This window comes from Salvelinus namaycush, chromosome 5, assembly GCF_016432855.1.
Source record: "Salvelinus namaycush isolate Seneca chromosome 5, SaNama_1.0, whole genome shotgun sequence".
NCBI classification, from domain to species: domain Eukaryota; kingdom Metazoa; phylum Chordata; class Actinopteri; order Salmoniformes; family Salmonidae; genus Salvelinus; species Salvelinus namaycush.
The window spans coordinates 28,219,434-28,246,176 of record NC_052311.1 but is presented as its reverse complement, the minus strand read 5'-3'; the positions used below and the strand labels follow the sequence as shown (position 1 = coordinate 28,246,176).

The following is a 26,743-nucleotide window of genomic DNA, read 5'->3' as shown; positions in this document are numbered from 1 at the left end:
GATATTGCAATTTATTGCCCTGGCCACATCTGCAGTCCTCATGCCTCCTTGCAGCATGCCTAAGGCACGTTCACGCAGATGAGCAGGGACCCTGGGCATCTTTCTTTTGGTGTTTTTCAGAGTCAGTAGAAAGGCCTCTTTAGTGTCCTAAGTTTTCATAACTGTGACCTTAATTGCCTACTGTCTGTAAGCTGTTAGTGTCTTAACAACCGTTCCACAGGTGCATGTTCATTAATTGTTTATGGTTCATTGAACAAGCATGGGAAACAGTGTTTAAACCCTTTACAATGAAGATCTGTGAAGTTATTTGGATTTTTACGAATTATCTTTGAAAGACAGGGTCCTGAAAAAGGAACGTTTCTTTTTTGTTATGAGTTTATTTCTATAACGAGTAAGCAAGTCAAAATTGCCGAGTTTCCGTCAGGACCTTAACGCGGCACACCTTTCTACAGGGAGTTTCCAAGTCGGAAATGTCCGAGTTCTGAGTTGTCTTTTGCCGTGTTTACGTTAGATTTGGTTTTAGTCGTTTTAAAGCATATCGAGTTCGTTCCTAAATCTATATATAGTTTGGCACATTAGTCGTTAATACGGTAACACATTTTATATCATACCAATATCCAAAAGGACTTTTACTTTGAAATAAAAACAATCACTTTTCCTTCCGGAATCATCCATCTACTGTTGCTGTCTCCGCTTAGCTAGCTTGCATGAAATATCTTTCTAGAAACCTGTAATAACGACGACGTACTTTCTTTGAAGATTGAATCGTCAAAATGGGTTACAATAAATTCCGAGTCAACGCTACTCGGAAGATGTCGAAGACGTTAGCTCTGACTGTTCTAGTCTGTTTGTCGTTCTGCATCTGTGTTTGCAGGGCAGAGGATAGTGCCATGGAGAACATGGTAACAGAGAGGAAGGTTGAGGATAACCACAGACAAGACAGTGCCGACCTGCTGATTTTCATCATGCTCCTAACCCTCACGATTTTAACCATATGGTTATTCAAGCACCGTCGTTTCAGGTTTTTGCATGAAACGGGACTGGCTATGATCTATGGTGAGTATGGGTGAGAGGCCTCCATGTCAGGAGACTGCATGATGTCGTCATTACTTATCGTCATACTTAGCTTCGATGCAACCAAGATACTTCTGCCATAATGCTAGACTTTCGATAGTCTCTGACTAGTCCAACACAATGTCAAAAGTCTCTTGGTTGCATGGAAGCTACGTCATACTGTTTATGTAGCTACAGGTCACGCACAGTATGTTTATTGACATTTACTGGAAATCTGGTAACATTGTTGTCATTCAAATAGGGATGCTGTCGAGACAACACAAGGCTCCGGCAATAATGAGGCCTACAATGGCCATATCTCTAAATTAGATCTCTGTTGTTGGTGTTTGGAATAATATTTATACCTTATCAGTTATGCTACTGTGTGCAGGTACTAAACCCATACCGTTCAATGTCACACACCCAGCAAGGTTCAACTTACTTAGCAGTATTTTTCTTTAGTTGCTCTGACCACTTCATGCACTTCCTGAAGTCCCATAGGTCACCTTGCATTCTTCAATGGAATGTTAGCTGGTTATTTATGTACATTGCGCATGCTGCTGTTCCGGCATGAAGGGCAGAGAGGACAACTGATAGATGCAATTCGGTATTTGTTAACCCAAGTTCATTCACTCTGTTCCCTCGCTCTCCCTCCAGGCGTGCTGGTTGGGGTGGTCCTGCGCTATGGTATCCACGTACCCCGTGACATTAGTAACGTCACCCTCAGTTGCCATGTCAATGCCAGCCCACCCACACTGCTCGTCAACGTCAGCGGCAAGTTCTACGAGTACACGCTGAAGGGCGAGATCAGCGCCTCTGAGATCAGTGATGTGCAAGACAACGAGATGCTTCGCAAGGTAGAGTCCCAAACACGTGGTCATTATTCATTTTGAAACATGAAATTATGGCTTGACTGACCAGAAAAGTGGCTGCTTCCACATAAATCGTGGTTATTGTCTAAACGTGTTTTTTTCAAATCTAAACTGCTGTTTTGGAGGCTTTGTACAACTCAGACAAATTGGTTGCCTTTCTTTACATATTCCCTTTCTATCGTTCCCTAGGCATTTTCCACACGTACTCACTGTCTAATACACAGACACATGCACACTGTGTCTAACTCGGTGCATAACATAGGTCATCAGTCTTGTCCTGAGGTAGCCTACAGAGCACTGTTATTCAATGCAACGACTTTTGTGAAAATGTAAACAAATAATATAAATCTTAAGATTTTTCAGAGGGTGCTGCAGGACCCCCAACATCCATACTTCCTGAGGCTATGTGACAGTGGTTCCCAACCTGTTTTGCTTACTGTACCAGCAATTGATTTTTTTGCGCTGCCCAGAGTACTCCCTTATGTGGCTTTTACCAGTAGGCCTATGGTCTCATGAGTTTTCTTAAGGTAACAACAATGATGGAAAATGAAAATGGACCCTAGTTAGTTATTGTTACGTGCATTTATAATTGGGTTATAACAACAACAACAAAAATCACATTTTATTATAGTCAGTGGGACACTGTACTGTACAGTGATGTAATACAACCCTTCTGAGTTTTTCTTCTTTTCTCAGGTGACCTTTGACCCTGAGGTGTTCTTCAACATCCTCCTGCCCCCTATCATCTTCCATGCCGGCTACAGTCTGAAGAGGGTAAGGCATGTGGTTGGTTAGTTTAAAAGTTGAATCAATAGTAAAATATCACAGTGCTGATTTGTTCGTCGGTAATATTTAGGCCTAATCCTTCACGTAACTCTATCTCTCAGAGACACTTCTTCAGGAACATGGGGTCCATCCTGGCCTACGCCTTTCTGGGAACAGTCATATCATGTTTCATCATTGGGTGAGTTTATAGCTGCTGGACTTTTATTGTCATGAATCTTGCCATGGAGGCTGACCGGAAAGATTTCCGCTAGATGGGCCAGCTGCAAAGTCAAAATTCATTCAAATAAAAATTAGCATTTTGATCTTAATTTAAGGTTAGGCATTAGGGTTAGCTGTATGGTTAGAGTTAGGTTTAGGTTTAAAATCTGATATTATGACTTTGTGGCTGTGCCAGCTAGTGACCACTCTGCGGAGCTGCCTCCAGGGCAAGATTCATGACAACAAATGCCAACCTGCAAGTTTACACCCAGCTATACTGTATTATGTATGCGTTACATCTTTGTGTGTTCATACACCTTTAGTCCTTTGTGTGACCTGTCAGAGAAATGCTGAACTGAGGTAATATGATCTCTACCTCTGTGCAGGTTGCTGATGTACGGCTGTGTCACGCTGATGAAGCAGGTGGGACAGCTTCACGGGGACTTTTTCTTCACAGACTGTCTGTTGTTTGGAGCCATTGTCTCTGCAACTGACCCAGGTACAGACCCTGTTCATCTCAGTCACCTCTTTAGGACACTCAATAATGGACCACACGGTAATGGTTCAACCGCTTGCTTCAGCAGTAATAAGCCTAGTCCATATATTGTTATCCAAAGGTTTTTTTTGAGGCTACGGTGTCTCAAAATGAACAAACAGTACTATTGCTGCTTTTTTCTAGTTTTTCAAGCAAAGGTCTGTTAAGGGAGTATGCAGCCGAGCTGAAGCCTTTACTTTACTGTCTCCTGTCCTGCAGTGACGGTGCTGGCCATCTTCAACGAGCTGCAGGTGGACGTGGATCTGTACGCTCTGCTGTTTGGAGAGAGCGTTCTCAACGATGCCGTGGCCGTGGTGCTGTCCTCGTGAGTCCTCCGTCTTTACCTGACACACCTGTCTACCGTCTGTCGGTCTCCTTGACACACTCACATTGTGAAGTTTGGTATTTGTCTTTGTGATCGATTGTTGTGAAGCTTTGGCTGACAAACCTCATCTTCAAACAGCTGTGCTTTGGAACTGTTATAGATATTTTGGGCTGGATAAGGGGGAGGTTTGTCCTAGTCACTCTCACACACACACACAAGCACAAGCACATGGACACGCACACACAAACACACCCTCAACCAAATGTTCTTTGGTATTGATTATCCAGTGTGTGACCTGGTTGTACTAAACCAATAACTATTATTAATGCTGTGGAATGTGTGAGATTGACCCTTTGGTAACCCTAACCAGTACCTTCCCTCTGCCGGGAACTCTGATTATTTTCAGAATTCTAATGTATTATGGTCGGCTCAGCGCGGGGGTGCAGCACGCCCCTGGAGCCAATCAATCAGCCAATCATTGGGTAGAGGGCGTGGCGGCGACGCGAGACACTCCCCTGAACGGGTGTGCTAGCTCAGAGTGCTTTTGCGGTGGCTTCTTTTTGCATCGTGAGAACATGCATGGCAAATGACCAGCCGTTACACCCCAGATAGCAGCTATGCAGCACAAGTACAACCCTTAAACGGATAGTTCACGCCGACATCAAAAGCGTGTCAGATGTTTGCGTAACCAAAAAGCTAGCGTGCTGAGCCTATATTTCATGGCATCCGTTTTGTGGATCTTGAGGTATGCATTAGGTCAACTCTTGAGTCCTCAATTCAAAATGTAAGCCAGTTCTTGTGGTGTAGAATCCTGGTGATTTGCTGTTTGGGTGACAGGCGTTTATTACGTCCCCAATTTGCATGGTCCTGCTGCTCGGCTCTAACCCCTTTGCCCTTCCTCTCTCTGTCTTCTCGGTCAAACCGCTCTCTCACTCACTGCTTTTCTCTCAGCCATGTACGTATGCCCTGGTAATGATGTTATGTAAGAGAATTGTTACATTTTTTTAGGGAATAGTGATAACCCTCTTATTTGATCAGTTTAACACAGATTTATTTTGCTGCCGCATGAGCCAGAATTGTGTAATGAGGTTGGATTTATTGCAATTTGGATTTAACCATGTTATCTAGAATCACTAATTCCAAGCTTCAGCTAATCTTTCACGAGTGGTTCCCCGTAGCTACGAGTTGAAAAACCCATGCCCAATAGTCCCTCTGGTCTGACTTGAATGGAAAGCTGTTGATGTATTTCTGCTACAGTCAGTGCTGAGAGATACCTTAAGACTGGGTAGCTAGTAGTCCCATAGAACCTTCCAGTGTAGAACATTGCTGCTCAGAGGATGGTATCACTTCATACACAGGACCGTACTTACTAGCAGATGTCTATACACGAGTATGTGCACCAGTGGAGGCTGGTAGGGGGAGCTGTGGGAGGACGGGCTCATTGTAACGGCTGGAGTGGAATTATTGGAACGGTATCAGACATGGAAACCGTATTCCGTTCCATGTATTCCAGTCCAGCCGTTACAATGAGCCCATCCTCCTATAGCTGCTCCCACCAGCCCCCACTGATGTGCGCATACTGTAGTAAAACCCATTAAGAAATTATGAGATTATCCATGTGAAACTACGATAGTCATTGTAGATATTGACACAGCGAGCCACTATATATTTGCATAAGAGAGTCATCTGCACTTCAAACAGACCGGGCATGCAAATGTTAGTACTAGTACTATACAGTGCTCTTGGGTCATTAGGATCATCAGAGTCATTTGTATAAAGGCCTCCCCTGGTCTGTAGGGATATACCTTAGTTCTAATATCATTGGGGACTTTTCAAGACGTTCAACCTTTTCAGGATGGAAGCACATTTTGTTAACCAGCTCTCTAGGTCTAACCGTACTAATGATCTATGGTTCGTTCATTTCTCATGCCCAGAAATGATGCAGTAAATACCGGTATTTAATTTCCATTTCCACCCTCGTAACACTTCATCCATCCACATAGGCCGCTTGAGCTACTCTATTATTTTGCACCTTTTCTGGGATTGACTGTGTGTGTGTGTGTGTACCAGGTCCATCGTGTCGTACCAGCCTGAGGGGGACAACAGTCACACCTTTGAGGTGATGGCCATGTTGAAGTCCTTTGGGGTGTTCCTGGGTGTCTTCAGTGGATCCTTCGCCCTGGGAGTGGCCACCGGGGTCATGACGGCGCTCATATCCTTTAGTCAATTATGTACTTTGTGTGATTTGAGGGTCTAGAAATGCAAAAATGTATATTACAGTAACGGCAAGGTTACAAACAGATGGAAATGCTTTTGTTCTTGTATTCCAATGGATGAAGTAGATTCTTAGCCTAGCGGGTAGAGTGTTGGGCCAGTAGCCGAAAGGTCGCTGGTTTGAATCCCCGAGCCGACCAGGGAAATAATCTATCGACGTGCCCTTGAGCTTGGCACTAATCGCTCTGGATAAGAGCGTCTGCTAAATGGCTAAAATGTAAAAGTGCTCTTGGTATTGTCAACTTGCTAGTTGCTATATATTGACCTCAATGCTCTGGAGTCTAAGCTGTTCTTTCAGTGTTTGGTGAGTTGTGTAGTGTGGTCGTTTTCATGGCGCATTTTCTCCTTGACTGTTATCCTCACGTCACTAAGTTCACTAAGCTGAGGGACTTCCAGCTACTGGAGACTGCTCTCTTCTTCCTCATGTCCTGGAGCACCTTCTTAATGGCAGAGGCCTGTGGCTTCACAGGTAACCAATCATCTTACTGAACCGGTCATGGCCCCCCCCCCCCACAGGTTATTTTTTCATGACCCACTTTCTTATGGTGTGTCTGGTTGTTGTTGTTTGTTTCTGCAGGTGTGGTGGCAGTGCTTTTCTGCGGGATCACTCAGGCTCATTACACCTTCAACAACCTGTCCCCTGAATCACAGGACAGGACCAAACAGGTGAGGACCACGTTTACCATTGCATTTATTTACTGCGAGCTACGCTGGACAGCAATGTCATCTGCTAAATATTGACATTCCAAAATGGTCCCTGAAAGGTTGTTTTTGTGTTGTCCTGTAGTTGTTTGAGCTGCTGAACTTCCTGGCAGAGAATTTCATCTTCTCCTACATGGGTCTGGCCCTGTTCACCTTCCAGAACCACATCTTCAACCTCACCTTCATCGTGGGCGCTTTTGTATCCTCACTCATAATACAATGAGATGATGGGAGTACAGCACGCAACCCTAGTCTAAGAGTAGAGTAGTGTATAGGGGTTAAACTGTAAGACTGGGTGGGAATGGCATAAGCAATGACAAACTGGGCATTATTTAACTGTTATTTAACCACTGTAGTCATAATAGAGTAAGTAGCATTACTGGGCATCTAAGTACAGAATTTTGTTTGTAATGCTGGGAAGGCACTAGACTGAAAAGTTTTCAGGACATTGCTAGTTTCTTTACCCTCTATGGACCTCTCCTTGACAACAATCACTCCCAGCTGGCAGTGTTCCTGGGCAGAGCAGCCAACATCTACCCCCTGTCCTTCCTGCTCAACCTTGGACGCAGGAACAAGATCAGCTCCAACTTCCAGCACATGATGATGTTTGCAGGTACTGCATTTACACAGGCAGCGCAATTCTGATCATTTGCCCAATTATTGTCAAAAGACTAATTAGTGGAAATAAAGATCGGAATGTGGCCAGGCGGAGATCTGGCGCCACCATTTTTCATTTTCCTTTTTTAATCACTAGATTAAATAGTATTGTATTTACTTGAAGAGAAAAGGTGATGATAATATAGCGCTTTCTGTCCAGTTTCTAGGTTTCAAGTGATGAAATATCTGCCACAATTTTTGTATTTATTATTACTTTAAAACATTTTTGGGGAAATTTAAAAAAGTGCAGAGGCTGGGATATCCTGCCACTTTTTGAACCATGTTGATTTATGAGTCTGATTTCTTGTGTCCAGCGATTTTAGGAGTCACTGTTCTGCCATTTACATCCTTAGTCTTCTGAAGCTCAGTTGATAGAGAAGCACTTGGAATGCCAGTTTGATTCATTATTAATAATAATATTATTATTATAAATATAGAAAAAACAAGTCATACCAGAATGTGTTGTTACATTGACCACTATGTAACTGTACTAACTGATTGTCATGTGATGACGATTATTGAAACTGTTTACAGAGTTCCCACACCAGCGACGTTATCTAACAAAAAGCTATTTTAAGTGATATGACTTGTGGAGAGACACACACTGCTTGTCGCTTGTGCACACACACATACGAACTGGGTGGTTCGAGCCCTGAATGCTGATTGGCTGTGTTAGGTTCTAAAATATTAGAGTAAGAACTTGAAGGACACTGTGAAAGCTTAAACCAAGTGTATTCTTCCCAAAGGATCGGACAGCTGAATTGACAAAAACATGTTTACAATAGTGCTGGTATTTGTACCCCACTTTGGGCGGAGTCTCCTCCTTCTCACTAAACATTGTATCTTTATTGCTAGGCAGGAAACTAAGTGATACGGGCAATAAACATTTCCTTCTCCCTTAACGTGACCTGACCTCAACCCCCTTCATCTCTAATCTATGGTTCTCTTCCCTTATCAATGCCTGCCACGTGATCGTTTCCATACTCAGTACATTCCAAGCTTAATTGCACCCACCATATACCTTCCCCCTACAGATAACCATTAACCACTGGTGTGGCCCCTCGGCTATGGCACCCCTCAGGTCTCTATTATAACTAATGAATAATAACATTTAAAGTTCAGAAATCCAAACCCATCAGTCCCCCCTTTTTGAACATTTGACATCATACTGTTCAACATTACATAAACTTGGAAATCACTTTATAAATGGACAAACAATGATAATAAAACATGAACAAACAAAAAAATAAACATGATTAACATTCACCGTGAGGTTTACAAACTCAGAGGCTTATGGCCTCTGTTCTATGATCACACCAAGCACACTCATTTCTCATAGAACACTGATAATAACGTGTCCGCTGGAGCTGTTGACTTCTTCCATTTCAACTTTCTCCTTCTGGTTCCTAAGAGAGTGATAGCATAAGACTTGAAAAGCAAAAAGAAACACAAAACATAACAGTATTCACAGTGTGGTAAGCTATGCATAATTATATATGCATGAAAACCCAAAGTCTGATAACATGACAATTCCCACTCTCTCTTCGCCTGACTCTATGCCCCCAGGATACTTTTCTGCTGGATTCCACAAAAATGAAGGCCCTAGAGAACCTCCTCATGCTTTCACCCAGTCTTCCCCTTTCCTGCCACAGGCTCCGAGAGGTGTTCCCAAGCCATATCATTTTCACTTTGTTCCCCATCTCCTTCTTTGCCACCTGATGGGCAAGTGCATAGCCCTAATCAACGCTACTCTTGAATGCCTCCAGAATGTTGTCCAGAGTACAATAACCCCAACATATATCCTTTCATCTGATGCATTAACCAAAAAGGCAACTAAACCCAACTATGGAGGTTAAAGTAGCTCCCAGACCCAAACCAAATGTATGTCTACAGTGGAATCTAGTCTTTCTCTCTCATTAGCTCCGCTTCCTCTGTCATGGCGTCTTCAAGCTCGCCCATTATGCAGCTGGACCTCACTTCACGTGAGAACTGTGAACCCACCGAGGAGAGACATGATGATCTTTACCGCTGCAGTAAGGAGTACTGCGTGTAGACCAGACCAACGCTGTTCCAACACTCCCCCCTGGTGTATCTTGATCTCCAGAATTCAGCTCGTGCCCTCGGTTATCTGCTGCTCCTCATGTGCTGCTTCCACCTGGGAATATACACAATGCAATGCATTGGTCATTTCCTGACAACACAGACTCCCCTTAGCCCAGATCATTAATCTGTGACATGTATAACAGCCCCCGGTACTCCCATCGGTCTCCCAGTTACCAAGCCATGTGGCATGAGTCCTCATAAAATGATATCCCAACAATGCTACTAAAATAACCCCGGCTACTACTGACACTGCCCGTGACGCATACCTCAAACTCCCTCATTTGCGCCGTAGTCCAATTCCATGCTGTTACTATAGCCTCCTTTAATTACTGTCCCTACAGCGACTGCCGTGAGTAGCTACTGCATGGAATCTGTCAAGTGTTCGCTGGCTGTTATGAATAGGGAAAAGATGAATGAAGTTGGAAGGATATCCAACCTAAAAAAACTCTTGAGTCACAGGTTTCTTAAGTTGACAATAGTGTCTGAAATGCCAACACTATCTCTGCTACTCGCACCATGATCTGGGTATGTGTAACGTTCAGTTTAACTTCATAGTAGTCCCTATATTGTGCGCAGTTAGCTCGAAGGAGAGTGAGGACAGCTATCTCGTGTAACAATATACATAGTCTGGGGATGATACCACTCTATCACCACAACCTTAATTTATGAGCCCCACAGATCTCCACCCCAGTCACATTCCATCTCACGTAACTTCTCTAGGGTATGTGGGACGGTAACGTCCCACCTCGTCAACAGCCAGTGAAACTGCAGGGCGCCAAATTCAAAACAACAGAAATCCCATAATTTAAATTCCTCAAACATACACCATTTTACACCATTTTAAAGATACACTTGTTGTAAATCCAGCCAAAGTGTCCGATTTCAAAAAGGTTTTACGACGAAAGCACACCAAACGATTATGTTAGATATGAGCCAAGTCACAGAAAAAGACAGCCATTTTTCAAGCCAAAGAGAAAAGTAACAAAAAGCAGAAATAGAGATAAAATGAATCACTAACCTTTGATGATCTTCATCAGATGACACTCATAGGACTTCATGTTACACAATACATGTATGTTTTGTTCGATAAAGTTCATATTTATATCCGAAAATCTGAGTTTAGGCGGGACGCTACTGTCTCACTTCGCAAAAAGCCTGAGAAAATGCAGCGCGCCAAATTAAAATTAATTACTATGAAAATTACTATAAAATCAAACTTTCATTAAATCACACATGAAAGATACCAAATTAAAGCTACACTGGTTGTGAATCCAGCCAACATGTCAGAATTCAAATAGGCTTTTCGGTGAAAGCATACGATGCTATTATCTGAGGATAGCACCATTGTAAACAAAGAGAGATAAGCATATTTCAAACCTGCAGGCGCGACACAAAACGCAGAAATAAAAATATAATTCATGCCTTACCTTTGACGAGCTTCTGTTTTTGGGTGTTAATGCAAGACTATGGGCCTTGTATGCAATTAATTGTACCGTATATAAGCAATCTAATCTATATATTAATGCGATTTAACATAAAATTCTGATCACATGGTAATAAAAAAAAAAAAACGTAATGTTTGAACCAAGCTATCATCCAGTGAGTTTTCTAATAACCTCCCTGTCGGAGGACACTTAAAGATAAGGTTTCTAGAGGCTCCCTAGGCATAATACATTTGAGCAGTGCACCCACCCCTCACAGTTTGAGAACAATTCTCTCCCGTTGTATCCGAATTATAACTAAAACATTTGATAAATTATCCAACCCAAATTTAGAATGACTGTCCTCCGTGCTTTACTTTGAGTCTATCACTCGAATTCAAGCTTCTCAACCTAGCACACATCACGGTTAGAATGTACGTTTATAAGCGGGATCTTTTATTGCCGGAAATAACTCTTCTCATTACAACCCCCCCCCCCCCCCCCTTTGTCCCTGTTTTCCTGTTACGAGTGGCATGGTAATGAAAGATTGGTATCTCACTGTATTCTTAGTCTAGATTGTTCGCAGTGTGTAGACCTTCCTCAATACCACTCCCCTCCTCCCGGCACTTCCTCCTTCCCAACGACACATACAGTTGAAGGCAGAAGTTTACATACACTTAGGTTGGAGTCATTAAACCTCGTTTTTCAACCACTCCACAAATTTCTTGTTAACAAACTATAGTTTTGGCAAGTCAGTTAGGACATCTACTTTGTGCATGACACAAGTCATTTTTCCAACAATTGTTTACAGACATATTATTTCACTTATAATTCACTGTATCACAATTCCAGTGGGTCAGAAGTTTACATACACTAAGTTGACTGTGCCTTTAAACAGCTTGGAAAATTCCAGAAAATGATGTCATGGCTTTAGAAGCTTCTGATAGGCTAATTGACATCATTTGAGTCAATTGGAGGTGTACCTGTGGATGTATTTCAAGGCCTACTTTCAAACTCAGTGGCTCTTTTCTTGACATCATGGCATGGGAAAATCTAAAGAAATCAGACCTCAGAAAATAAATTGTAGACCTCCACAAGTCTGGTTCATCCTTGGGAGCAATTTCCAAATGGCTGAAGGCACCACGTTCATCTGTACAAACAATAGTACGCAAGTATAAACACCATGGGACCACGCTGCCATCATACCGCTCAGGAAGGAGACGCGTTCTGTCTCCTAGAGATGAACGTATTTTGGTGCGAAAAGTGCAAATCAATCCCAGAACAACGGCAAAGGACCTTGTGAAGATGCTGGAGGAAACGGGTACAAAAGTATCTATATCCACAGTAAAATGAGTCCTATATCAACATAACCTGAAAGGCCGCTCAGCCTAGAAGAAGCCACTGCTCCAAAACCGCAATAAATCCAGACTACAGTTTGCAACTGCACATGGGGACAAAGATTGTACTTTTTGGAGAAATGTCCTCTGGTCTGATGAAACAAAAATAGAATCGTTTGGCCATAATGACTATTGTTATGTTTGGAGGAAAAAGGGGGGAGGCTTGCAAGCCGAAGAACACCATCCCAACCGTGACTCACGGGGGTGGCAGCATCATGTTGTGCGGGTGCTTTGCTGCAGGAGGGACTGGTGCACTTCACAAAATAGATGGAAATGTGCGTGGATATATTGAAGCAACATCTCAAGACATCAGTCAGGAAGTTAAAGCTTGGACGCAAATGGGTCTTCCAAATGGACAATGACCCCAAGCATACTTCCAAAGTTCTGGCAAAATGGCTTATGGACAACAAAGTCAAGGTATTGGAGTGGCCATCACAAAGCCCTGACCTCAATCCTTTAGACAATTTGTGGGCAGAACTGAAAAAGCGTGTGAGCAAGGAGGCCTACAACTTATTGTGGGAAGCTTGTGGAAGGCTACCCAAAACGTTTGACCCAAGTTAAACAATTTAAAGGCAATGCTACCAAATATTAATTGAGTGTATGTAAACTTCTGAACCACTGGGAATGTGATGAGAAGTAAAAGCTGAAATAAATAATTCTCTACTATTATTCTGACATTTCACATTCTTAAAATAAAGTGGTGATCCTAACTGACTTAAGACAGGGAATTGTGAAAAACTAAGTTTAAATTTATTTGAGTAAGGTGTATGTAAACTTCCTACTTCAACTGTATGTAACTCTTGCCTGTCAGATTTGATGGCCCTTGGTATTGTCCCGATTTTTCAATATAAAGTAATCAGTTTTTCCCACGTACACAATTCTCTCACCATTCTGTCTGGTCCATTTCTCCCACCAGTACACCAGGAGCATGAGAGAAGTTTGTATGTTATCTCTCTCCACGCTCACTCCACATGCGCGGTCTCAGGACTCATGGCGCACTCCTGCCGCCCGTACCCAGGTTAATGGCTCGGACTCAGATTGGTGTGTTAAAAGTCACTGTCCCATTGAACGCCTTTTGTTGCTCTTTCTTCAGCCGGTTTGTGGTCACATTATTCCTACCATGCATTAAGACACAATCTGACGTCACCTTCCATGATAACCTCGAGAGGACAGATCAGAACAACAGTTTAGTTCAATTCTTTTCTGATTCAGGAAATCCAGACAAGCATCGACTATATGACAACTATTACATTCCCAATTTCCTTATTAACATTATCTCTACGACCAATGTCAAAGAGCATAACAACATACTGTTACTGTTGAAACCATCTTCAAAATTAGTTCATACTCCCTTATTTTACTGGCGACCTCTCGGAAGAGTTACCAGATCAGGGAGTTAGCACCATAACCCATGGGAGAATCCCAACCATCCAGCAGATCTTGTGAAATGTTGTATCGAAACAATGTCAAGAAATTAAATCAGCAATTCACATATCCCAATCCATTTCATGAAATCAGCAATACACATCACAATCCGTTTGGAGTAACTGTCAACCCTCATTAACATATCTTTTTCCTTCTATATGCAGAGTAAACAAAATACATTTGTGTATTTACCCTAAAAAACCAGAAGCCCTGGGGAACTGGTAGTTTCCCCTTTTGAACACATGATTCACATTGTGATTCAAAATCGTGTTAAATCTAAAATAAACACATTTGAATAACCCATCAACTTAGAATTACAACTCTTGATAACTCCATAAGGAAATAATGATATCTCATGAAGTAATGGTAAAATAGAATAGAGACTGGTGTTTCTCATTCATTTTATAATTAAATCCCACCTGTTTTGATCATTTCTAGTGAGATTGATCAGGCCTCACCAGAAAGTCAGGGTACAGGGCATCCAACACCATTAAATATTTCCTCTCCCCTTTCTTTCCCTGTCCTTCAGAAACCCTTTAAAACATGTCAAACATTTCCATCATTCTGCATACCCAATTTAAAACCAAATTGTAAAGACCCCACACAAAATAAATCCCACAGTATTAACACCACTAACGCATATTCATAACCAGTAAATTGTGTGTGGTAAACCGTAGGTCAAAAACACACATGAACAGGCCTTACTTATCTGTGAACTCCGTTTATGGCCTATTCCAGATACTTTTATACTTAACTGCTCTCCCCAAGACCACAGTCAATGAAACCCCCTCCGAGAGACAATGAAACCCCCTCTTCTGGAAAAGAAAGTATACATTTCGTTAGCATTCACAATGCTACATCTTAGCGGGGCGGCAGGTAGCCTAGTGGTTAGAGCGTTGGACTAGTAACCGAAAGGTTGCAAGATCGAATCCCTGAGCTGACAAGGTAAAAATATGTTGTTCTGCCACTGAACAAGGCAGTTAACCCACTGTTCCTAGGCCGTCATTGAAAATATGAATTTGTTCTTAACTTCTAGTTCCTCCCAAACCCGGATCCGGGAGCACCCCCATCAGTAAAAAAGCTGACTAGCATAGCCTAGCATAGCGTCACAAGTAAATACTAGCATCTAAATATCATTAAATCACAAGTCCAAGACACCAGATGAAAGATACACATCTTGTGAATCCAGCCATCATTTCTGATTTTTAAAATGTTTTACAGGGAAGACACAATATGTAAATCTATTAGCTAACCACGTTAGCAAAAGACACCACTTTTCTTACTCCACCATTTTTTTACTGCATAGGTAGCTATCACAAATTCGACCAAATAAAGATATAAATAGCCACTAACCAAGAAACAACTTCATCAGATGACAGTCTGATAACATATTTATTGTATAGCATATGTTTTGTTAGAAAAATGTGCATATTTCAGGTATAAATCATAGTTTACCATTGCAGCCACCATCACAACTCTCACCAAAGCGACTAGAATAACTACAGAGAGCAACGTGTATTACCTAATTACTCATCATAAAACATTTCTTAAAAATACACAGCGTACAGCAATTGAAAGACACAGATCTTGTGAATCCAGACAATATTTCAGATTTTCTAAGTGTTTTACAGCGAAAACACAATATAGCGTTATATTAGCATACCACAATAGCAAACATCACAACAGCATTGATTCGAGCCAAACATAGCGATTACGTATAAACCACCAAAAGATATTAATATTTTCACTAACCTTCTCAGAATTCTTCAGATGACAGTCCTATAACATCATATTACACAATGCATATAGAGTTTGTTAGAAAATGTGCATATTTAGCGGCACAAATCGTGGTTATACAATGAGAAAAGTAGCCAAGCTGCAAAGAAAATGTCAGGAGAAATCTTGGGAAAGGCACCTATTCTAATCGAAAACTATTCATAAACTTGACTAAAAAATACAAGTTGGACAGCAAATGAAAGATAAATTAGTTCTTAATGCAATCGCTGGGTTAGATTTTTAAAATTAACGTTACTGCGCAATACAGCGTGCGCTAAAGCGAGACCGCCCCATAATTCATGGCGGAATTATTATTTAACATTTGTCAACATAAGTACGAATTAACAGCATAAAGACTGCTTACTATTAGCTGAGCTTCCATCAGAATCTTGGGCAAGGTGTCCTTTCTCCAGAACAATCGTCTTTGGGTTGAAAGATGTCCTCTTGTCCGGTCGAAATAGCCGCTAATGTTAGCCACCAACTGGAGAGGTGTCCAACTCGTGAAAGCGCATGACAAAGAAATCCCAGAAAATCGCAATAAACTGCTATAAACTGCTATAAGTTGGTTTAAATTAACTACCTTATGATGTCTTTAACACCTATAACGAATAAAAACATGACCGGAGATATAGAACTACTAAAATGAAAGCGTTTGCAGGACGCCATTGTGATGTCTTCTTGCGCCAGGCGCACCGTTGAAAAGGACGGTACTTCCGTTCCACGGTCTTATATAGGGCCACAGATTGCGCAATCCACTCCATTCAAATTCTCCCCGCTTACTGACATCTAGAGGAAGACGTATGCAGTGCATGTAGCCCGATGGCTTACATGGGGACTTATAAACTGACCTCAGAACAGGGACCTCGATTTCTGAAATCTCAGTCCCTGACAGGAAATGTGCTGCAGAATGAGTTCTGTTTCACTCAGAGAAATAATTCAAACGGTTTTAGAAACTAGAGAGTGTTTTCTATCCAATAGTAATAATAATATGCATATTGTACGAGCAAGAATTGAGTACGAGGCAGTTTAATTTGAGAACGATATTTTACAAAGTTGAAACAGCACCCCCTATATTGACAAGAGTTAACTGACTTGCCTATTTAAATAAAGGTAATATTTAAATTTTAAAAAATCAGCAATCCAAAATGATTAATTATAAACCAAAGATGATAATGGTAAGTCCACTGTCCTTACTCCAAACATTAAACGTTTGTTTTAATCCACCCTAGCGTTTATCTTTTATTTCTCGCCACCGAGGATTCACTGGTCTCTTTTCCCCATGATTCTCCATAACCACCGCACCACCATTTTCATTTTAGGTTTGGTACCCCTATCCTAATTCCTCATGACCCCTCCACCCTTTCGTCCATTCTAGAAATCTATTTCAGGATAAGGCGACATAAAATGTCTCATGAGATTAACCCCCCCCCCCCCCCCCCCCCCCTAGGTTTTGGCCAGATCATGTTTATTTGTTACATCTTTAGAATACATCATCCTGGCATTTCGCCTAGATTCTTAAACCCAAAATACTTTTTCCTTTGGCAAATTTAGCCAATATCTCATCATAAGGAATCCATGATATTTGATCCCTGGCATCTATTAAAAAGTTGTGTAAGATGTAATCTCTATGAACCACTATCGATCGTACTGACAATCATATTTCAGCCCCCCAGGCGCGACACAAAACTCAGAAATAACGATATAATTCATGCCTTACCTTTTGAAGAGCTTCTTCTGTTGGCACTCCAATATGTCCCATAAACATCACAAATAGTCCTTTTGTTCGATAAATTCTGTCGTTATATCTCCAAAATGTCAATTTATTTGGCGTGTTTGATTCAGAAAAACACCGGTTCCAACTCGCCCGACATGACTACACATTATCTAATAAGTTACCTGTAAACTTTGTCCAAACATTTCAAACAACTGTCCTAATCCAACTTTAGGTATTTTTTTACGTAAATAATCAATCAAATTTAAGACGGGATAAACTGCGGATAAAATGAAAGTGGAGCGAGCTTCAGGTCGCACGCCCCAACCACAACAGTACACTTGGCTATCCACCCAGATAGGAAATGGCTACTTCTTCATTACTCAAAGGAAAAACATCAACCAATTTCAAAAGACTGTTGACATTTAGTGGAAGCGATAGGAACTGCAAGCATATTTCTATTAAAATGGGCTTGCCATAGAAAACCAATAGAAAACAGATTGACCTCAAAAAGGAAATCCCCTGGATGGATTGGGCTCGGGGTTTCGCCTGCCAAATCAGTTCTGTTATACACAGACATTATTCAAACAGTTTTAGAAACTTCAGAGTGTTTTCTATCCAAATCTACTAATAATATGGATATCCTAGCTTCTGGGCCTGAGTAGCAGGCAGTTTACTTTGGGCACGCTTTTCATCCAGACGTGAAAATACCGCCCCCTAGCCCAAAGAAGTTTTAAAGCATCCTACTCTATTTCATCCACTACCCCCGCATATACCACACCCTCTCGTGCCTTATTGCTTAAATAACCCCTCCTTGTCCTCCCTAGGGTTGCGTGGGGCGATGACCTTTGCCCTTTCCATCCGGGACACGGCTACCTACGCCCGTCAGATGATGTTCACAACCACCCTCCTCATCGTCTTCTTCACTGTATGGGTCTGTGGAGGCGGAACCACCCAGATGCTTTCCTGCCAGCACATACGGTAGGTCCACCGTGGGGGTCGAAAGTCAAAGTTTGGGGTTGTTGGTGTATGTCTTTTTTTTGCCTTAAAAACAACCTTTTGTTGTTTTGATGTTTATTCTAATTTAGTATATACGCAGCACGTAGAGTTGTCTGTCCAGTTTCAGTATGATCGTCTGTGAACACTGATCTGGTAGACTCATTTATGTGTTTCTGCATTTCTAACAGTGTGGGTGTAGATTCGGACGCAGATAACTCAGTGAGTATTAAGCCTATGAAAATGGAGTTATTTGACTTGAATGCTGTAATCATCTGATTTTAATGTAGTGCTGTTGTTTTGAGTGGATCTCTGTATCTGTCTTTTCTGTGACTCTGTCTCCTCAGATGAGCATTACAGAGGGATCAGAGCGGCGGAGCACCAAACACGAGAGCGCCTGGCTCTTCAGGATCTGGTACAACTTTGACCACAAGTATCCTTTGGTGTCACTCCCATCAGCACACAGCAGATGGCACTCCAGTGACAGATTCATTTCACAGAGAAAGCATTTTTGTTCTCTATCCAGTAAATTAATGTGTGAGTATAAAACCATGATTTGTCCTGCATAACCAAAATGATCATGGATACAGTGCATTCGGAAAGTATTCAGACCCCTTAACTTTTTCCACATTTTGTTACGTTACAGCCTTTTCTGAAATGGGTTAAATAAAAAAATGTCCCTCATCAATCTACACAAAATACCCCATAATGATGAAGTGAAACAGGTTTTTAGAAATGTTTGCAAATGTACTAAAAATAAAAAAACAGATACCTTATTTACATAAGTATTCAAACCCTTTGCTATGAGACTCAAAATTGAGCTCAGGTGCATCCTGTTTCCATTGATCATCCTTGATGTTTCTACAACTTGACTGGAGTCCACATGTGGTAAATCCAATTGATTGGACATGATTTGAAAGACACACACCTGTCTATATAAGGTCCCACAGTTGACAGTGCATGTCAGAGCAAAACCAATCCATGAGGTCAAAGGAATTGTCCATAGAGCTCTGAGACAGGATTGTGTCAAGGCACAGATCTGGGGAAGGGTACCAAAACATTTCTGCAGCATTGAAGGTCCCCAAGTACACAGTGGCCTCCATAATTATTACATGGAAGAAGTTTAGAACCACCAAGACTCTTCCTAGAGCTGGCTGCCAGGCCAAACTGAGCAACCGGGGGAGAAGGGCCTTGGTCAGGGAGGTGACCAAGGACCCGATGGTCACTCTGACAGAGCTCCAGAGTATCTCTGTGGAGAAGGGAGAACCTTCCAGAAGGACAGCCATCTATGCAGCACTCCTCCAATCAGGCCTTTATGGTAAAGTGGCCAGACGGAAGCCACTCCTCAGTAAAAGGCACATCAACACCTGCTTGGAGTTTGCCAAAAGACACCTAAAGGACCATGACAAATAAGATTCTCTGTTCTGATGAAACCAAGATTGAACTCGTTGACCTGAATGCCAAGCGTCACATCTGGAAACCTGGCACCATCCCTATGGTGAAGCGTGGTGGCAGCAGCATGCTGTGGGGATGTTTTTCAGTGGCAGGGACTGGGAGACTAGTCAGGATCGAGGGAAAGATGAATGGAGCAAAGTACAGCGACATCCTTGATGAAACCCTGCTCCAGAGCACTTAGGACCCCAGACTGGGGTGAAGGTTCATCTTCCAACAGGACAATGGCCCTAAGCACACAGCCAAGACAATGCAGGAGTGGCTTCGAAACAAGTCTCTGAATGTTCTTGAGTGGCCCGGACTAGAACCCGATCGAACATCTCTGGAGAGACCTGAAAATGGCTGTGCAGCGACGCTCCCCATCCAACCTGACAGAGCTTGAGAGGATCTGCAGAGAAGAATGGGAGAAACTCCCAAAATACAGGTGTGCCAAGCTTGTAGTGTCATACTCAAGGCTGTAATCACTGCCAAAGGTGCTTCAACAAAGTACTGAGTAAAGGGGCTGAATACTTACAGTACCAGTCAAAAGTTGACACACCTACTCGTTCAAGGGTTTTTCTTTATTTTTTATATTTTCTGCATTGATGTCTTCACTATTATTCTACAAACTATGAAATAACACATATGGAATCATGTAGAAACCAAAAAGTGTTAAACAGCAAAATATATTTTATATTAGGCACCCTTTTTTCTTCATGACAGCTTTGCACACTCTTGGCATTCTCTAAACCAGCTTCATGAGGTAGTCACCTGGAATGCATTTCAATTAACAGGTGTGCCTTGTGTTGTGACAAAGCAGGGGTGGTATACAGAAGATAGGGCTATTTGGAAAAGGTGAGAATCCCACATGCAGAGATCATTGCTTCACCTACTCTGCGTCACAGAGACACAGCGATTGGACCGCAAAATCTTGAATTTGGACTCATCGGTCTAATTTCCATTGCTCGTGTTTCTTGGCCAAAGCAGGTCTCTTCTTCTTATTGGTGTCCTTTAGTAGTGGTTTCTTTGCAGCAATTTGACCATGAAGGCCTGATTCACGAAGTCCCCTTTGAACAGTTGATGTTGAGATGTGTCTGTTACTTGAATTCTGTGAAGCATTTATTTGGGCTGCAATCTGAGGTGCAGTTAATTGTCTATTTCTGAGGCTGGTAACTCTTACGAACTTATCCTCTGCAGCAGAGGTAGATCTGGGTCTTCCTTTCCTCTGGTAGTCCTCATGAGAGCTAGTTTCATAGCACTTGATGGTTTTTGCGGCTACACTTGGAAGAAACTTTCAAAGTTCTTGACATTTTCCCTGATTGACTGACCTTCATGTCTTAAAGTAATGATGGACTGTCGTTTCTCTTTGGTTATTTGAGCTGTTCTTGCCATAATATGGACTTGGTCTTTTACCAAATAGCCCTATCTTCTGTATACCACCCCTACCATGTCACAACACAAGGCACACCTGTTAATTGAAATGCATTCCAGGTGACTACCTCATAAAGCTGGTTGAGAGAATGCCAAGAGTGTGCAAAGCTGTCATCAAGGCAAAGGGTGGCTACTTTGAAGAATCTCAAATATAAAATCTATTTTGATTTGTTTAACACAATTTTATTTTTTGGGTGATGTATTCACTATTATACAATGTAGAAAATAGTAAAAATAAAAACTTTTGAATGAGTAGGTGTGTCAACTTTTGACTGGTATGGGGTATTATTTTGACCCCCATTATGGGGTGTTATTTGTGGATTGATTAGGGGGGGAAACAATTCAATCAATTTTAGAGTAGTGCTGTAATGTAACAATGTGGAAAAAGTAAAGGAGTCTGAATACTTTCCAAATGCACTGTATACAGTATGTGTGCGCAATTACTGCAATAACATACTAGTCTACAGCAGTGGAGGCTGGTGTATTGAGGAAGAGGAGTATGGTTCATTACGTATTTGAGCAGTTTGTTTTGATTCTCTGTGACACAGTTGAGGCCTTGACTATAACCCCTCCAGCTACCTGAAGCCCATCCTGACCCACAGCGGCCCTCCTCTCACCGTCACCATGCCTGCCTGCTGTGGACCATTGGCCAGATGCCTCACCAGCCCACAGGCCTACGAGGTCAGTCGCCACAAACCATGTGTTCCTATTAACCCTGTGACCCTGTTAGGGGGATTATGGTAATAGCGATGACATGTCGTGTTTTCTTCTTTGTCTTAATGAGTATCACAATGGATCACGTATCAATGAATGTACTCAAATGAAGAGTTGCCTGTTTCATAAAAGCTAAAGAATTAGTTCAGTTATAATAGGAGTGTTTGATCAGTTAGAACTGGTGATGACATATTCTTAAATGTTCCTTTCTCTCTTTCCTGCCACCAGAACGAGTGCCAGCTGAAGGACGACGATTCGGACCTCATCCTGACGGACGGGGACATCAGCCTGACCTACGGTGACATCACGGTGAGCACGGACGCCAGCGGCGCCCACACCAGCGCCGGGCCCGCGGGCACCACCTCCGCCGTCATCTCCGCTGACGACCTGGACCGCGAGCTGACGTACGGTGACAACGAGCTGGTGATGAGGGGCACCCGCCTGGTCCTGCCCATGGACGACTCCGAGCCCCCCCTCGCGGACCCCCGACACCGTATGCGGATGTGAGGCGAAAGAGAGGCCAGATGACCAATTCACTCTACGTCCTGCTCACCTTAATCTGCAGGAATGAGATTAACTAAGATCAGCAAGAGACTGGTCTCTCTCTGTCTGTCTCTCTGACTGTGCCAGTCTGTCTTTCTCTGACTGTCTTTCTTTTTCTCTCATACCGCTCATCATCTCTCCCTCACTCTCCCTCACTCTCCCTCACTCTCCCTCACTCTCGTTCCTCTTTTGAGTTTCTCAAGTGGCTAATCCATGTCTCTACCTCATTCTTGTTTGCTAATTTTTACTCCTTTCGCCATCACTGTAATATGAAGTATTTATTCATGTTTTCTTTTGATTTTGTTAAACCGATAGCTTTTCTCAGTTTGTCTTCTAATAGGACCACACTGAAATCACGTGGCAATCTTGTCACAGTAGCGTTATAGAGGACTCAATACGAGTCTATGCGCATGCATTAGTCTATGTGGAGGTCACAGTACAACAGCTAGTTTGTCTCTGTATCACAAGGTGTATAATAACGGTGACATGCTAACTGTGCATGCTAAATTGTGCATCCTTTTTCTATGCGTGGGGAGTGAGAAGGTTGCGGGGCTGATTGAGTTTGTAGCCTTGTTTTTGGGTCTGATCCTGAATGTTACTGCCTTCTCTGTGTGATCCAAGGCATGCTGACTTGATTTAATGGCTCTGCGTTGCATTTTGTTGCTATGTGAATACGGTTACAATCAAGTGCCTCAGTGACCACTGTAGTTTATTTTCCCTTTTAGAAGTAACACACTCCTCCATCCACAGGGTGGCGACGTTTTCTATGGGTGACAGGCTGTCTGCGTTTTGAGCCGTTGGGCTGTGGACTGTTACAATGTTAAAGCCTGGTTGAATGACAATGGAAGGACAGAGTTCAGTCTGGTTTAACCAGGCTAACAGTGTAACCTGGCGCACGTCTTGGACTTCCCACAACGACCTTAGACTGTGACTTTGGGAGGGTTTGACACCTTATTTTAGAAGCTGATGTCACTCACCACAGATGCAGAAAGAAGGGCTGTCGTTTTGAATACCAGATCCAAATCTCCCGTACGGTGAAAGCTAGTGCCATTTCCCCTGCATTGACATTTTATGAAAAGAGTGCAGACAGCCTCAAAATACTTTGTATGTATTTTGCAACATACTAGAAGTACTTTAGCTACATAACTAATTGTCACTAATTATACTATACTGTGTGTGTAACATGGTGAATATTTGATATTAGGGACTGCAATGTTACTATTATCAAACCTACTGTGGACTTTCTATCTGTGCTAAGCTCTTGCTTCCTACTGGCTAAGATGTATCTGGTTATTCACTGCGTTGAAGTAGTATACAGGGAACATGCTACAGTAGCTCTTGATCAAGGATCAAATTTGCTTTGTTTTTGTCAAATTTGTCTGGAATTGACATTTTGTGGATCAACAATGTTTAATCTATTCATCACTTCTTATCCAATTCTATTTCAGATTGAATTTGCTTCATTTGGGATTGTTTATGGGAATGTCCTTGTCAAAAGATTGATGGTCTGCTACTGTATGTACTGGACCGCAGTTCAACTGTTAACTGGCCTGAGTTACTGGTCTATTGGCTACGTTGTCCCTGATACTGTATGACGTTGTGATGTCTCGGATAGTATGTAGAAATCACTCACAATTTGGATAGGCAAGTTGGGGTAACATTTCGGATTAAATGATTCCGAATAGATATTTCGAGAAGAAAACAGAATAGTTGTACAAAAGGAATTTGTGCGAATCTTTTTGTGTAAAATAACACTAGTCTAATGTATCCTATATACCTCGCTGTATATTGTATGGGGTTTGGCCTGATTTATAGCTGATGCCTGGCCTCTGAGTAGCTCTTCTAAGCTTCTTGTCTATATGGGCTCTGCGATCAGAGTGAGTAGCTCCTCTGAGCTGCTTGGCTTCATGTGCTCTACCCTTGTGACTGTTCTGGGATCAGCGGTGGCTGTTAATGTAGTGCAGCAGGAACTGTTGACAGGACACCTGCTTGGCAACGCACTGTTGATATGGATGGAATCAGGCACTGTGCCAGACAACACTACAGACGAGGGAGGGAGTAGGAGAGAGAATGAGGCAGGGTAGGAGCTGAGGAAAGAGAGGTAGAGATGAATAGTGTACATTTTTCCTATAGTCCAAGCTATTTACTTTGCACCTGGGGTGGAGGAGAGTCAAAGGGAGGGGAAGGTAAATGGAGGGAAGGAAGGAAGGAAGGAAGGAAGGAAGGAAGGAAGGAAGGAAGGAAGGAAGGAAGGAAGGAAGGAAGGAAGGAAGGAAGGAAGGAAGGGGAGAAGGAGGCCGTTCACTAGACATGCCTTGGTCTTCCCCTCAGTGTTACCTCCTGCTGTGCAGGAACCTCTGACGGCACGTGTCTTCTCTCTTCGTTTTTATCAGGCATGCCTCTTGACACCGCAACGTGCAGTTAATTATTTTTTCCCCTCTATTTTCTGTTTGTTTCCCTCCTATTTTTTTTAAAATTCTTGATGAAGAAGGGAAATAAGGCGAAAGCATTGAGGATGTTGCAGCATTTGCACTTGTCTTTTGAGAATCGTTTGTTTCATTCTGCTTCGATTGTCTTGCATGTGACATTTGTCATACTTTTGAGCTGCTTTTAACTGGCTTTGAATTACATGTTGGGTTTATAATGAAATGAAAAGGAATACAGTGAAATATGATCCATTTATGTACAGGTTATTATGATCTATGTTACCAAGAGAAACAAGATTGGCCTCATTGCCTCATTCCTTTTCCATGCCATTGACTGTCTTCACAACAACAAAAAGGTCAAAAATCAGAAGTGTGTACCAGTCTACCACTGACAGATCTAATGTTGTAGGTCAAAAAAGCCCCTTGTAGGTCTACTTATATTTGCCAGTACTGTTCTTACAGTATGTGTTCCATTTTTTAAATTTGAACTGTCAATGGTAACTTGTAATTAACTTGTTGACACTATTCTGAAGTAGCTGACCAAAGGGGCTTGTTGTACTCTGTGTTTTCAGACTGTCCACTCTGTGTTTATACTGCTACTTCGCTGTGTGTGTGTGTGTGTGTGTGTGTGTGTGTGTGTGTGTGTGTGTGTGTGTGTGTGTGTGCGCGCATGTCGTCTACACCTAAGCGTGTGTGTGTGTCTGCTGTAATGCGTGTGTGTGCCACACTGTGCTCCCTCAGTGTTGCAGGTACTGACTGTTTACATTTCTGTAAATATTCCTCACCTGTTCCAAGTCGCGTGCAAAATGTTCAATAAACAGAATCCTGTGCTTTGGATTAAACCCCTCTGTAATCGTATCCTCATTGACTTGCTGATTACACATCAACGTTATGATGTAGACACGATCTAGTTGGCCTCTGAGAATGTAACGTTAGCTAATAGCTAACCAGATCAAGTCTCTGATGCAGACTTCTCCAGTCCAGACCTTCCCCTAAGATTTGGCTGGAATAAGAACAGAACAAAAAAAACTTAAATCATGCCAGTCATTTATCCACCAGCCTTGGCCCTCATCCCCTTTAGTACTGTATCACAATACCCTTTAGGATGGACAGCCTGAGTCTCAAACCTACCTCTCCAGATCAGAGACTTCGGCGATGTCATTTACAAAATAGCCTCCAACACTCTACTCAGCAAACTGGATGCAGTCTATCATAGTGCCATCTGTTTTGTCACCAAAGCCCCATATACCACCCACCACTGCAACCTGTATGCTCTCGTCGCCAGACCCACTGGCTCCAGGTCATCTATAAGTCTTTGCTAGGTAAGGCTCCGCCTTATCTCAGCTCACTGGTCACCATAGCAGCACCCACCCGTAGCACGCGCTCCAGCAGGTATATCTCACTGGTATTCCCCAAAGCCAACACCTATTTTGGCCGCCTTTCCTTCCAGTTCTCTGCTGCCAATGACTGGAGACGAATTGCAAAAATCGCTGAAGTTGGAGACATATCTTTAAGCATCAGCTATCTGAGCAGCTTACCGATCGCTGCAGCTGTACACAGCCCATCTGTAAATAGCCCATCCAACTACCTACCTCATCCCCATATTGTTTTTATTTACTTTTTTTGCTCTTTTGCACACCAGTATTTCTACTTGCACATCATCATCTGCACATCTATCGCTCCAGTGTTAATTTGCTAAATTGTAATTACTTCGCTACTATGGCCTATTTATTGCCTTACCTCCTTACTCCATTTGCACACACTGTATATAGATTTTCCGATTGTGTTATTACTGTACTTTTGTTTATCCCATGTGTAACTCTGTGTTTTTTGTCGCACTGTTTTGCTTTATCTTGGCCAGGTCGCAGTTGTAAATTAGAACTTGTTCCCAACTGGCCTACCTGGTTAAATAAAGGTGAAATTAAATGTAAAAATTCTTTAAAAACATACACCTCTAATAGTGTGTT

At 42.3% G+C, this 26,743-nt stretch overlaps 1 protein-coding gene across 1 annotated transcript; it reads left to right on the top strand.

Annotated features, from left to right (window-relative positions):
• Nucleotides 1-507: 507 nt before the first annotated feature.
• Nucleotides 508-25,624, top strand: LOC120048148 (sodium/hydrogen exchanger 6-like). The gene is made up of 16 exons (XM_038993888.1): nt 508-1,056; nt 1,711-1,910; nt 2,622-2,699; nt 2,813-2,889; nt 3,296-3,408; nt 3,664-3,769; nt 5,840-5,981; nt 6,407-6,512; nt 6,621-6,709; nt 6,831-6,944; nt 7,247-7,358; nt 18,063-18,216; nt 18,423-18,453; nt 18,579-18,664; nt 21,669-21,774; nt 22,036-25,624. Exons 1-16 carry the CDS (start codon nt 774-776, stop codon nt 22,312-22,314), a joined length of 2,076 nt encoding a protein of 691 aa, XP_038849816.1. The 5' UTR covers nt 508-773; the 3' UTR covers nt 22,315-25,624.
• Nucleotides 25,625-26,743: the final 1,119 nt, after the last annotated feature.